The 13,451-nt window shown below is 43.0% G+C and overlaps 1 protein-coding gene across 1 annotated transcript in view; it reads left to right on the forward strand.

Annotated features, from left to right (window-relative positions):
* LOC139266569 (protein eyes shut homolog) overlaps positions 1–13,451 on the forward strand; it is a 341,043-nt gene that overhangs the window by 35,798 nt on the left and 291,794 nt on the right. Inside the window, exon 4 of the mRNA XM_070884164.1 lies at positions 2,347–2,468. Within this exon, the coding sequence (XP_070740265.1) occupies positions 2,347–2,468 (122 nt within the window). The remainder of the gene's footprint in view (positions 1–2,346; positions 2,469–13,451) is intronic.

Below are 13,451 nucleotides of genomic sequence, written 5' to 3' on the forward strand. Positions count from 1 at the left end.
TCGCCATTGGTCGCTTGACACATCCATCCTCACGGTGCACTGCATTCCCACGGCCAATAGGAAAGCAAAAAGACTCTTCATTAACCGAAATATCCAGACCCCCACCACCCTCTGGGTGAAGACATTTTCCCTCAAATAGCCTCTAAACCTCCTACCAATTACTTTAAATCTGTGCCCTCTGGTTGTTGACCCCTCTGCTAAGGGGAATAGGTCCATCCTATCTAATCTATCTCGGCCCCTCGTAATTTTATACACCTCAATCAGGTCTCCCCTCAGCCTCCTCTGTTCTAAAGAAAATAAACCCAGCCTATCCAATCTTTCCTCATAGCTAAAATTCTCCAGTTCAGGCAATCTTCTCTGTACCCTCTCTAGTGCAATCACATCTTTCTTGTAATGCGGTGACCAGAACTGCACACAGTACTCTATCTGTGGCCTAACTAGTGTTTTATACAGTTCAAGCATAACCTCCCTACTGTTGCATTCCATGCCTTGGCTAATAAAGGCAAGTATTCCGTATGCCTTCTTAACCATCTTATCTACCTGGCCTGCTATCTTCGGGGATCTGTGGACATGCATTCCAAGGTCCTTTTGTTCCTCTACACTTCTCAGTGTTCTAACATTTAATGTGTTGCCTTGTTGGCCCTCCCAAATGCATTACCTCACACTTCTCCAGAATGAATTCTATTTGCCACTGTTCTGCCCACCTGACCAGTTCTTTGATATCTTCCTGTAGTCTGCAGCATTCTTCTTCATTATCAACCCCACAGCCGATTTTAGTATCATCTGAAAATTTCTTAATCTTACCCCCTACATTCAAGACTAAATCGTTGATATATACCATAAAAAGCAAGGGACCCAGTACTGAGCCCTGCGGAACCCCACTGGAAACAGCCTTCCGGTCACATTACCCTTTGCTTCCTGCCTCTGAGCCAAATTTGCATCCAACATGCCACTTTGCCCTGGATCCCGTGGGCTTTTACTTTCATGACCATGTGGTACCTTATCAAAAGCCTTGCTAAAATCCATGTACACTACATCATACTGACTACCCTCATCGACCCTCCTTGTTACCTCCTCAAAAAAATTCAATGAATGGCTGAATCTTGACTGTCAGTCAAACAGCTTTTTTTTACCCATCTCCAATATTATTGTAACTAGTATTCAGAAATGTCCAAAGAAAATGGAAAAAAAAAACACATCTTTTTTTGAAGGATTGGTACTCCAGGGTGTTTGCTCACAGCCGTGTCCCAGAGATCAGTCATCAATTCCTGGAGAAGCCAGCCCATTCCTGGAGGGTTGGCAACCCTAGTTAGTGCTGCGGCCAGCATTGCCATCGGGTGTCTCTGGGGGAGAAAACAGCAGATAGGTTAACACAAGTTTAACCTGATCCAAATTGTCTTTTTGGAGCCTCTTCACCAACACTGCCGTGACTCCTGGCAGTGCGGTTTATGTTTCCATGGGTCACCACCACAGCTAATGAGAAAATCCTTAATGAGATTTCAGTTGTCTGCTTCTGATACCTGAACCAGTGGAATGTGACCAGCGCTGTGCCCTTGACGAGCTTTATTTTAGTAATACTGAAGCAGAGCAGTCAAGCAGAGTGTGTAATAATTTTAAAATTATGTTTGATAAATGACAGACTTAATCCGCCGTCAAAAATAAAAAAAGTATACATGGCGGAGAGGCTCCCATGGAATGTGCGCCTTTAACTGTTGCCGAGCCAGGTTGCTTCACTGAGTCTCTGCGTCAGGAAAAAGGTGGATGGATTCATTCGCCTCGCGGTAAGCTGTGCCGTACCTTATCAGGAGGCGCAAGAGCTGTTTGCTGGAAGTTATTAGCCACGCTCTTCAGGGGCCTCTGCTTCTGTTGTGTCTGGGACGGAATCATGGCCACACACAACGCTTGAGCTCGAAAGCGAAAATGGCTGGTGTCGCTAAGGACTTCGAGCATTTAATGAGGGTAGTCACAACTGCATGTGCAGAGGCAGAGTGACAATGCAGACTGCATGGTAAGTCTTAAGGATAATGAAGAATCGGGGGACAGTAATAAATCCGCAGGGTTAAAAAGTACAATTACTGCTGTCACCAGTCCTGTGCACAGCTCCGATGCTCCATAAAATGGCGTACTGTTTTTTTACACATCATTAATGATAAAATAGAGGAATGACTCTGATCATTAGCCCTGCAAGATTATGATGAAGTGGATCTGGAATCAGCACATTTCTTTGCCCAAAATCAAATAATACAGCCTGCTCATTACGTTGGAAGAATGTTAATCAGTGTGGGCCTGGCCGTGCTGGGTTACAATAACTCCCATTCTTTCTCTCCCTTTCTGTCTTTGTTACAGTGGTGGATGGGTTTTACTGTCTCTGTAGCCCTGGATTTGCTGGAGTGCGATGTGACCAGAACATTGATGACTGCGTCGACAATTCATGCGAAAACAATTCTACTTGTGTGGACCGCCATCTGGTTAGTTTTGGCAAATGTCTCCCCAGTCTTCAGTATCAGCCCAATCAGGAGGTCATTTCCCAGTCATAATTTTTTTTTTCACAACAGGGGCAGGACACACTTGTTTATTTCGGGAACAGGTTTTAATAACAATTATATTGTTGGCTAAAGAAGCTTGGGCTGCAAGTATTACTTAGAATGTACAGCACAGAAACAGGCCATTTGGCCCAACAGGTCCATGCCAGTGTTTATGCTCCACAAGAGCCCCTTCCCATTCTACTTCATCTAATCCCTATCAGCATATTCTTCTATCCCTTTTTCTCTCACGTACTTATCTAGCTTCCCCTCTGCTATTCGCCTCAACCACTCCTTGTGGCAGTGAGTTCCACATTCTAACCGCTCTCTGGGTAAAGAAGCTTCTTCAGAATGTCCTATTGGATTTAGTAGTGGTTTTGGTGACTGCTCTTTAAAGGAGCTGTAAGGATTCATGTTGCAATTATATGTGTGATATATTCACAGAGCACAAGCACACACAGCTTTCTAACATGGCAGGCAGCTCTCTCGGAAGCCACCGGAACCTCCTGCTTCTGTTTAATTATTAACTCTGCAGTTGCAGTACACAATACGTCCACATCCACAGTGTGGCACTACAAACATTACAAGCTTACAGACATTACACTTCTCTCTCCTTAAAGAAGAAGTTATTATAACAACATCATTCATAACTTGCATGTTTATACATAACACAGGATATAGACTTTTTTTTCATATTTACAAATTTAACTTAACCACTTGTTTTCTGTTTCGAAGAGGATACCTTCGCTCTCGAACAGAACCTTCCAAACATGGTGTTGAATTTAAACTCATTCGAGGTTCATCCTGAGGAATGTTTTCCTCCACAGAGTTTCCTTGATTTTCATTTGAACTCACTCTAACTTCAGGTTGTTTGTTTTCCTGACTCGGACTCAGACTTACATTCTGCTTTTCTCTTGGATTTGTTTCCAGTACATTAGATGTAGGATTTGCTACTGGTATATCAAAACTATCTGATGAGTCAGAAGTAATTGAATCATTCCCACCTTCAACTCCTTCCTTGTCTGTAGGTAAAATATGATCAATGTGAAAAAATCTAACCTGTCCATTATCAAACATCTTTACCAAATATGTGTGATGACCACATATCTTTACCACTCTTCCTAGTAACCACGTTACCCATTTATGGTGATGGTTCTTCACTCTCACCTTTTGGTTTAATTTCACACTTCTCTCTTTTACTCTACCTCTATCATGATTCTCTTTCTGTCTTAATTGTGTCTCTAATACAGACTGTGCCAAATTTGGTTTGAACAACGAGAATCTGGTTCATGGCTGTCGTTTGAGAAACAACTCTGCTGGTGTTCTACCAGTAGTTGTATGAGGAGTATTACAATACATAATCAAAAAATTAGCCAATTTGTCATCCAATGACAACTTTCATTTCCTTGGATTTGGATCTAACATTTGTTTTATGAGGGCACGTTTTACAATTTGTGAAGTGCACTCTGCTGCACCATTCGAAGCAGGGTGGTATGGTGGAACCTTGGTATGTTTCACACCATTTTTGCTCATGAATTGTGCAAATTCTTCTGAACAAAATTGTGGTCCATTATCCGAAACAATTTCTTCAGCAGGCCAAATGAAGAAAATAATCTTCGCAAAATGTCTAATGTTTTACTTATTGTTATTTTCCACATTGGAAACATCTCAACCCACTTCGAATGGCTATCAGTCACAATGAACAATTGTAGTCCTTTGAACTCAGCAAAATCAATATGTAGCCTTTGCCACACCCTGGGAGGCCATTTCCATGGCTGTAATGGTACCAATATTGGTTGCTTGCTTCCTGATTGACATGTCGTACACTGACTCACGATGTACTCTATATCTTTATCAAGACCTGGCCACCATAAATAACTGCATGCAAAACTCTTGGTCAAGCACATTCCCAGGTGCTGGTCATGGAGGTCTCCTAATAATTTTCACCTGAATTTATTTGGTATAACCACTCTTGCACCCCACATGATACAATCTTTATCGACTGATAATTCATTTCTTCGCATGAAGAATGGATGAATATCTTTGTCTGTTACCTGGTTTGGCCATCCAATTGCAATATACTCATACACCTGTGACATCACTGGGTCACGTTTGGTTGCTCTACCAATCTCTTCAGCTGTGACTGGCAGTACATCAATGTATGAAAAATAAAACACTTCTTCCCTATCGGGTGTAACTTGTGATGGGGAAGGCAATCTCGACATTGCATCAACATTACAGTGATCAGCTGATCGTCTGTATTCAATATCATATGTATATGCTGACAAAATCAAAGCCCATCTCTGCATTCGGGCTGCAGCTAATGTTGGAACTGGGGACTTTGGATGGAGGATTGCTGTTGGGGGCTTATGGTCCGTAACGATGGTAAACTTACGACCATACAAGTATTTGTGAAACTTCTTGCCCCCAAAAATTAATGCCAAAGCTTCCCTTTCAATTTGCGCATAATTACACTCACTGGCATGAAGCAAAAGCAATTGGTCTCTCCTCCCCACTATGAAATACATGAGAGATTACTACCCCAACTCCATACGGAGAGGTATCACATGCTAGCTTAATCTCCTTAGATATGTCATAGTGAACTAACATGGTGCTCTCTACCAAGTTGCTTTTACACTCCTTGAATGCTGTATCGCATTCTTTGAAGCACTTCCAAGGGACCTGTATATTCAAAAGTTCATTAAGTGAATGTGACACTGTAGCCAAATTTGGTAGGAACTTCCCATAATAGTTCAAAAGACCCAAGAATGAATGAAGTTCAGTGACATTCCTGGGAGTGGGTGCATTTCTGATTGCATCCAGCTTTCCCATGGTTGGATGTAAACCATCTTTGGCTACTCTGTACCCTAAATACTCCACTGAGTATTGCAATAACTCACACTTACGAGCAGACACTCGAACTCTGTGCTTCTCTAGCCATTTGAGGATTTAATTCAATATGTTATTATCAATTTGTCTATTTGGTGCTGAAATTAATATGTCATCCAAATAACATACTACCCCTTCAATACCTTGCAAAATCTGGTTCATCACCCTTTGGAATATGGTAGGGGTGGAAGACACTCCAAACGGCAGCCTATTAAATTGATATAGGCCTAGATGAGTTTTATAGTCAAGTATGACTTAGACTCCTCATCTAGTTCAAGCTGTAAGTAGGCATTTGTAAGATCCAGTTTTGAGAAGATCTGACTACCTGTCAGTGTTGTGAACAAATCTTCTATATTCGGCAATGTATTGGGGACATTACTCTCTAGAACCTGGTTTACGGTTACTTTATAATCACCACACAATCTTACCTTACCATTGGACTTAGGTGCAACAACAATGGGTGTAGCCCAATTACATCGATCTATCTTACAAATAATGTTCTCAGTCTCTAGACTTTTGAGTTCTTGCTCAACTTTCTCCTTGAGCGCATATGGTATGGAACATGGCTTGCAGTAAACTGATCTAGCATCCTTCTGTACCCTGACACTCGCCTTGAAGCCTTGGATCGGACTGCCCGTTTCGCAGAACACCTTCGGATACTTCTTGATAACCTCATCCGTTGATGCAAATCTCGCTTCCACACGGAAAATCTCACTCCAAGCCAGCTTCCGTGAGCTCAACCAATTTCTTCCTAGTAAGGCAGGCTTGTCTCCTTTCACTACTATTAGAGACAAGTTCTGAAATTAATCTTTATATTTCACCGGTACGGTGATATGACCTACCACAGGAATTTTCTCTCCCGAGTAGCCTCGCAGCTCCATCTTGGATTTCTCCAATGGGAAATCATGCAATTTGTCACGGTATAGCGACTCCGGTACTAAACTCACGGATGCACCTGTGTTGATTTCCATTGGTATCTTGAATCCCGCAACATCCATGTGGATTTTGATACTTTCCGAATCGCTGTCCATTAACCTCATGCTCCTGATGACGTGTAACTCTAACATCTCCTCATCCTGTTGTTGTTCTTCCATGCTATGTAGTCTCTGGGGAATTTCTACTCATAGCTTTGAACTCTGGACTCATAGCTTTAAAAGCTGGTTTACCTTTCAGTCGGCTTGCCTTCGCAAGATGCCCAGTCTTTCTACAGAAGAAACACTCTGCCTTCACATATGGACAGCTTTGAGCAATGTGTTGTCCAAGGCACCGATAGCATGACTTCAATGCTCTGTTAAAATTTCCAGTTTCTGAGACTTTGGGCCCCCGCTGCCTTTTACTTTGAACCTGCAGGCGATTTACCTCAGTTGACTGACGACCGTAATTATTATGAAATTCTCGGGACTATTTATCGGCCATGCCCATCGACCTCGCTGTCTGACAAGCAATCTTAAAAGTCAAGTCATCCGTCGTCAATAACTTTCTTCTAATCGCATAATTTTTCACGCCACAAACAAAACGATCCCGCAATGCTCGGTTTTGAAAGTTTCCAAAATTACAAGGAATAGATAGCTTTTTTTATGCTACAATGTAATCACTGATAATTTCATCTGTCTTTTGATTTTGTATACCGAACCGATAGCTTTCAGCAATTTCTAACGGTTTGGGGTTATAGTGCTGCTCCAGCTTCGTTAAAATCTCTTTAAGCGTTGTGTCCTTTGGCTTGGCAGGCACAAGCAGATTTATCAGTGTTTCAAACAATTCCGGTCCAGCTTCCAATAAGAAGATCGCTCTCTTACGTTCCAATATCGCCTGATTCTGGACTGCATTCTCCGGAACTTCGATTATGTTATTTGCACTGAAATACATTTCTAGCCGATCCACATATGCTTTAAAACATTCCCGGTCGTGTCTATATTCACCCAAATGTCCCATTACACCTGCGGGTGCTGCCATTTTAATTTCTAGCTGTTCACACAGTGTGCTGTATTTTACCTCGGATTTTGTAGCTTTTTCCAAAGACAGAAGTTTCCAAAGTCTCTCTGTCGGCTGGCTGAATCCTTCACCAACAAAATTTCAGCTTTAAATCATCTGAAAAATCCCATCTCGCCGCCAAATGTGATATATTCACAGAACACAAGCACACACAGCTTTCTAGCATGGCAGGCACTGGAACTTCCTGTGTCTGTTTAATTATTAACTCTGTAGTTGCAGTACACAATACATCCATAGCCACAGTGTGGACATTACACTATGTTAATGTTGAACTAGTATTAGTGAATCCTTATGCATGCTTGTTGTCCTGGCCATTAGCAGAGTGCTCAAAATAAGAAGGAGGCACTCATTTCTAAATCTGCCTTGCATCAACTCTTTATGCCACGATCTCCTGGACCGATTTCCATCGCCTGAGGGAGTCGGAGAGGAATTCTTCAGAGTATTTTTTTCCCTTATTGGCGCTGGGTTCTTGTCTGTTTTTTCTCAGCTTCTCCCAGGAGATTACATGGCTGGGAGGTAGCAGGGGGTGTGAATCGGGGGTGGGGAGGGGGTGGGGAGGGGTGGTGATTCTAGTCATGATGCTCCATGAATCATGGTGTCAGAGGGATGGCTTTGATGGTTAAGCTGGTCTTTTCCTGACCGTCATTTTCGTAGGTTTTAAAATCAAATAAAGGGGAAGAAAAGCCCAAGGGGAGTTTTTCTTTTTAACAAAGTTTATTAAAAGAAAAGAATGAGAATTCCACCTAAATTTTTTGCTTAACAACGTCAGTTTAATTGCTTACCCCGAGTAAGCTCTTCCTCCCTGCTAGACTTCTTCAGAAACATAAAATTCAGCAAGAATCCGCTAATAAACCCAAACTGTAGCATGGTTTCCCAGAGCCGGAGACTTTCAGAGTGGCTCTCTGGTCTGCTTGAGGTCATGGTCAAGTGCTTTGGGATGTCCTGAAGTCGTGAAAAGTACTATGTGAATGCAAGGCTTTCTTTTTTTTCTTTCAAAATGGAAAAATCAGTTCATTAGTGTTTGTGTCTCAGGCTGAGGCTGGCTTCTTAAACCTGGGTTTTCTCTTGTGCAAGATGTGACATTGACCATCCCGTGATCCGTTCTGGGTCTGTTGCAGAGTTGCTCCTGGAAGTTAACCAGCTTCCAGCAACAAGAGAAAATGGTCAGGTCATCAAGAGCACCTCCGGAAAGATTTATTGATCTTGGAGGGGGCACAGTGCAGATTCCCCAGAATGATACTTGGGCTAAAAAGGTTAAATTATGAGGACCAGGTTGCATAGACTAAGCTCATCCATGTTTTCAAGACCCTCCAGCCCTACAACCCTCTGAGATATCTCCTCCAATTCTGCCCTCTTGAGCAACTCCAATTTTAATCACTCCACCATTTGCGGCCGTGCCTTGAGCTGCCAAGGCCCTAAGCTCTGGGATTCCCTCACTAAATCTCTCCGTCTCTCTACCTCTTTTTCCTCCTTTAAGACACTCCTTCTAACCTACCTCATCCACCCTAATATCTGTTTACATGGCTCAGTGTCAAATTTTGTTTGATAATGCTCCTGTGAAGCACTTTGGGATGCTTAGCTACGTTAAAGGCGCTATATAAATACAAGTTGTTGTTGTTGTGTTTCCTTGAGTATAGAAGATTAAGGGGATGATCTAATTGAGGTGTTAAAGATGATTGAAGGATAGGATAGATGGAGAGAAATGATTTCCTCTGGTGGGGGCAGTCCAGAAGAAGGGAACATGACCTTAAAATTAGAGCTAGGCTGTTCAAGGGTGATGTCAGGAAGCATTTCTTCACACAAAGGGCAGTAGAAATCTGGAACACTCTCCCATAAAAATCTGTTGAGGCTGGGGGTCAATTGAAAATTTCAAAATGGAGATTGATAGAATTTTATTCGGCAAGGGTATTAAGGGTTACGGAACCAAGGTGGGTAGATGGAGTTAAGATACAGATCAGCTGTGATCTAATTGAATGGCAGAACAGGCTCAAGGGGCTGAATGGCTTTCTCCTGTTCCTATGTTCCAAAGTGAATTTAATATTACCACAAAGGAGATTGATGATGTAATTTTAACAGTAAAATTTGCATCAGCAAAAATCTTTGGGGAATGCAAAGATATTATTTTAATATAAGTACAACTAAACCAAACAGTGCAAATTTAAAAAAAAGAGCAATTTTCTGTAGGAAAAAACAATTGAAGCTAAGAATTTAATCTGTGAAGCAACACAGACACCAACCTTATTAAACTGAAATGAAATTGCAAAAATAATTTCAGCAACAGCACTAAATCTGCAAAAATCCATTAACATTTAGTGTGGCTACAGTACACTGTTTATTTTATGCCATGGTGTCCTTTTTGCAAGGCATCATCTGTCAATTTGTGGTTTTAAATTTTAAAAAGTCATCCAACCAGCAATGAAGAGTCTACAATTTGAAACTGATTATTGGGACTGCAAAATTGGTATCAGACATTTGCTACACACAGTAAGGGGGGGCCGAGACAAAATGGAATATTGTCTGTTGCTAATTTTGTGACACAGAATTGTGACAAATAGTGTCACATGATCTTGGTCAGATAACTGTGTACAGATTTTATTGTGAACAGTGCTAATTATAAGTTACAAAATTGAAACTAAAGATAAAGGCGTACTCTAAGTGTACTATGGCTCAAATTTCCCCAGGAGTTGCTCCGTTTTTTTTGGAGCAACTTAATTTTTCTGGACTATCTTTTTAGTTGCAATTATGGTCAATTAATTTGCGCCAGTGTAATTGAGTTATTTAGTTTTTTTTTAGTTTATTTTTTTTTCTTTTCAACAGTGGGCGTTACCAGCCACTTACGCCTATTTTGGCCATTTAAGCATGTTTAGCCAGCTAAAAGTTACTCCAAACTAACTTAGGCCAGCGTAAGTGGGCACTCTTGTACGTTCAGAAAAACCTAGCGGTGACTGAAGAAATCAGCGCAGGCAGCCAGAGATAGAGGGGGAAGGGGACCTTGCAAAGCACTAAACACCTTCACAACAACATTAAAGAAGCATAAATACATTTAAAGCACCAAGCACTAAACAAAGCACAAAAATTAATCAACAATTAATTAACAAATAAAAAATAGAAGGAACCCTGCACCTAAAACACACAGACCAAAGTAATAAGCAATCAATCAATCAGTAAATAACAAATAAAAAATAGAAGTCCTACCTTAGCGAACGCAGTGGGCCGCCGATGAGGGAGCCCATTCGGCCAGGGCTAGGGACGGCGTGCTTCGGGCCCCTCCCACACAGCGAGCACTCACAGATTGCTGGCTGCCATGAGTTAATGCATATGCACGCAGACTCTAGCGCGCATGTGCAGAGCCACCACCGAGGAGAGGCTGGGGAGCGGCCAGAATCGCGAGGAAGATTTTCGGCGTGCTTGGAGGTGGACAAAAACGGCGCACCTCGAGTGAGGGCGCCAGAAAAAAGGCGTGGAGAAATTTGAGGCCATAGACAATAAAGGAGAGGATGACAAAAGGGAATACAAAGAGGTTCGGAAAGAAGTCAAACAAACAATTCGGAAGGCAAAGTGGAACTATGAAATTTAATTATCAAGGAATATTAAAAGAAATATAAAGTATTCTACTGACACATAATTAACAAAAGTAAAACCAGGATAGGGATTCAGACACTATTGGATGCACAGGAAAAACTCACAGGCAATGACAGACAAATGGCAGAACTCTTGAATAACTATTTTGCCTTAGAATTTACCAGGGAGACTAATAGGGTGGACATGGCATTAGAAGAAGAGATCAAAAAAGATATAACAGCATTTAAGATAGAAGTGGGGGAAATATGATAAACTAGTCAAGCTGAAAAAGGTTAAGACTCCTAGTCCAGATGGATTGCATCCATGCGTACTAAAAGAAGTTAGGGAATAGATAGCAGAGACACTGTTACATATCTATTAGAAAAAGGAATAGTGCCAGAGGACTGGCGGACAGCTAATGTTATTCATACATATAAAAAAGAAGATAGAACAAATCCAGGGATCAATAGACCAATTAGCTTAATGTAGGTGGTAGGAAAGATAATGGAATCGTTAATCAAAGATGTAGGAGCGGGAATTTCCCCCTTTATGGGATGGTAAGGCCTTACCGACCAGGGTCAGGTGCAGAGTGTGGGTCAGGTGCAGGTGCATGCGTAATTGTCCCCGCGCCGGAGGTGGTGGGAATAAGTTTCTGCCGTGCCCTGTGTTTCCGACCCACCCAGCGCTCCCAACCCCTTGTCGGCCGCCACCGACCCCTTACTGCCCAGCGGTCACCCCTTCTCAATCCCATGGGAACACGACCACCACCGGTCGGTGCCACCGACAGCTTCGCAAGGCGGGAAGCTGCTGGTGGCCGGGCGGTGCAGCTGCCCATAAAGGGGAGGGCGCACTGCCGCGGCCACCATTTTGTTTTAATTGCCGGCCGACTCCTGACTGATGGACACCGCCCCGATACCGCTTCCAACAGCGCCTGAAAGCATTGGGAAGCGGCGTCGTAAACTAACAGCCGAATTTCCGAACTCTTCCTGATGGGCGCTAAATTTCTGGCTAATTCGAAGTACCCTCCCCTATTTCACGCTGAGGGTAATTTTGGCCCCGTATTATCAAAAAATCTAGACACCAATAAGATAATAAAGAGTACTCAGCACTGATTTCAAAAGGGAAGCTCATGTTTGATCAGCCTTATTGAATTATTTGAAGAAGTAACAGAAAGAGTAAATAGCAGTAAAGCAGTAGATGAAAAATAATTGGATTTTCAAAAGGCCTCTGATAAAGTACCGCATGACTATGCTCTGACTCATGACTATGGTCAGAGCATGTGGAGTCAAGGGACTCTATCCACCCTAGCAGAATGGATAGCAAGCTGACTACAAAGCAGAGGGCCTGAAATTCAGCCTCCCGCTAGGGCCTGTACTGCCGGAAAGCGGCAACCACGCGGCTGCCACCGAATTTATGTCGAATGGCCGCCAATTGCGGAATTCTCCTCGTTTTATCTGGTGATCCCCACTCCCAACCCGCTGCTGCCGAAGCTGCCTAAGTGCATCATCAAAGCGCGCACCGCTGATCTCCTGCCCCGCAAGCAAAATTCACCGTAAAAAATCTTATAGCCGTCGCTCAGTGCCCCCAACAGTGTTTTTCTGTTGGTGTGCTGTGTTTGCAGTGTATGCAAAATGGCGGTGCGGCCACCATTAAATGGGAGGGAGCACTGCCGCGGCCGCCATCTGATTTTCTTTTCGGCCGACTGCCCGATAATAATACGCCCTCTTGAGTGCCAGGCCCACTGGCCCGGCCGAAACCCTCCTTGGTGACCCGATGACCTAACCAAAATATTCATAGAGCTCGCAGCAGTTCTTCTCTTTGTGTGAAAGGGAGAGAAGTGGTGCCGCGATGATGTCAGCGCTATGCCGATAACTGACAGCGCCAGACGCCCCGCGCGCCACCACTTCTGCCATGTGGCTTGTGACTGACGCTCTGCTCCTGCCCCCATTGTGACCCACTTCCGCCCCGCTCGAAAAAAAAAGACAAAGAGCTGAATTTCGCACAAGAGGCCACCGCATCTACCGTGGCGGTGAAAACACGGGAAAAACAGTCGGTGCGACCTGTTTCCAGCGGCGGTGAATTTCGGCCCCAGACTGTAGGGGTTAAAGGTAGTTACTCAAACTGGCAGAAGGTGGGAAGTGATGTTCTGCAAGGATCAGTGCCGGGACCACTGTTGTTCACCATTTACAGAAATGTTTTGGACTCGGGAATAAGAACTACAATTTCAAAATTTGTGGATGACACCAAATCAGGGGGTGTAGTTAATACTGAAGAGGACTGCAACAAGATACAGAAGATGTTAATAAACTTGCAAAATAGGCATGGCAAATGAATTTCAATGTGGATAACTGTGAAGTGGTGCATTTTTGGTGGGAGGACTAAAAAGGCCATATACTTTTCGGAAAATGAAAGGCAAAATGTGGTACAGGGAACATTGGGATCTAGGGTAGCAGATTCACAAATCGTTAAAAGTAGCAATGCAGGTTA

Source organism: Pristiophorus japonicus, chromosome 7 (assembly GCF_044704955.1).
Source record: "Pristiophorus japonicus isolate sPriJap1 chromosome 7, sPriJap1.hap1, whole genome shotgun sequence".
Lineage (NCBI taxonomy): Eukaryota > Metazoa > Chordata > Chondrichthyes > Pristiophoridae > Pristiophorus > Pristiophorus japonicus.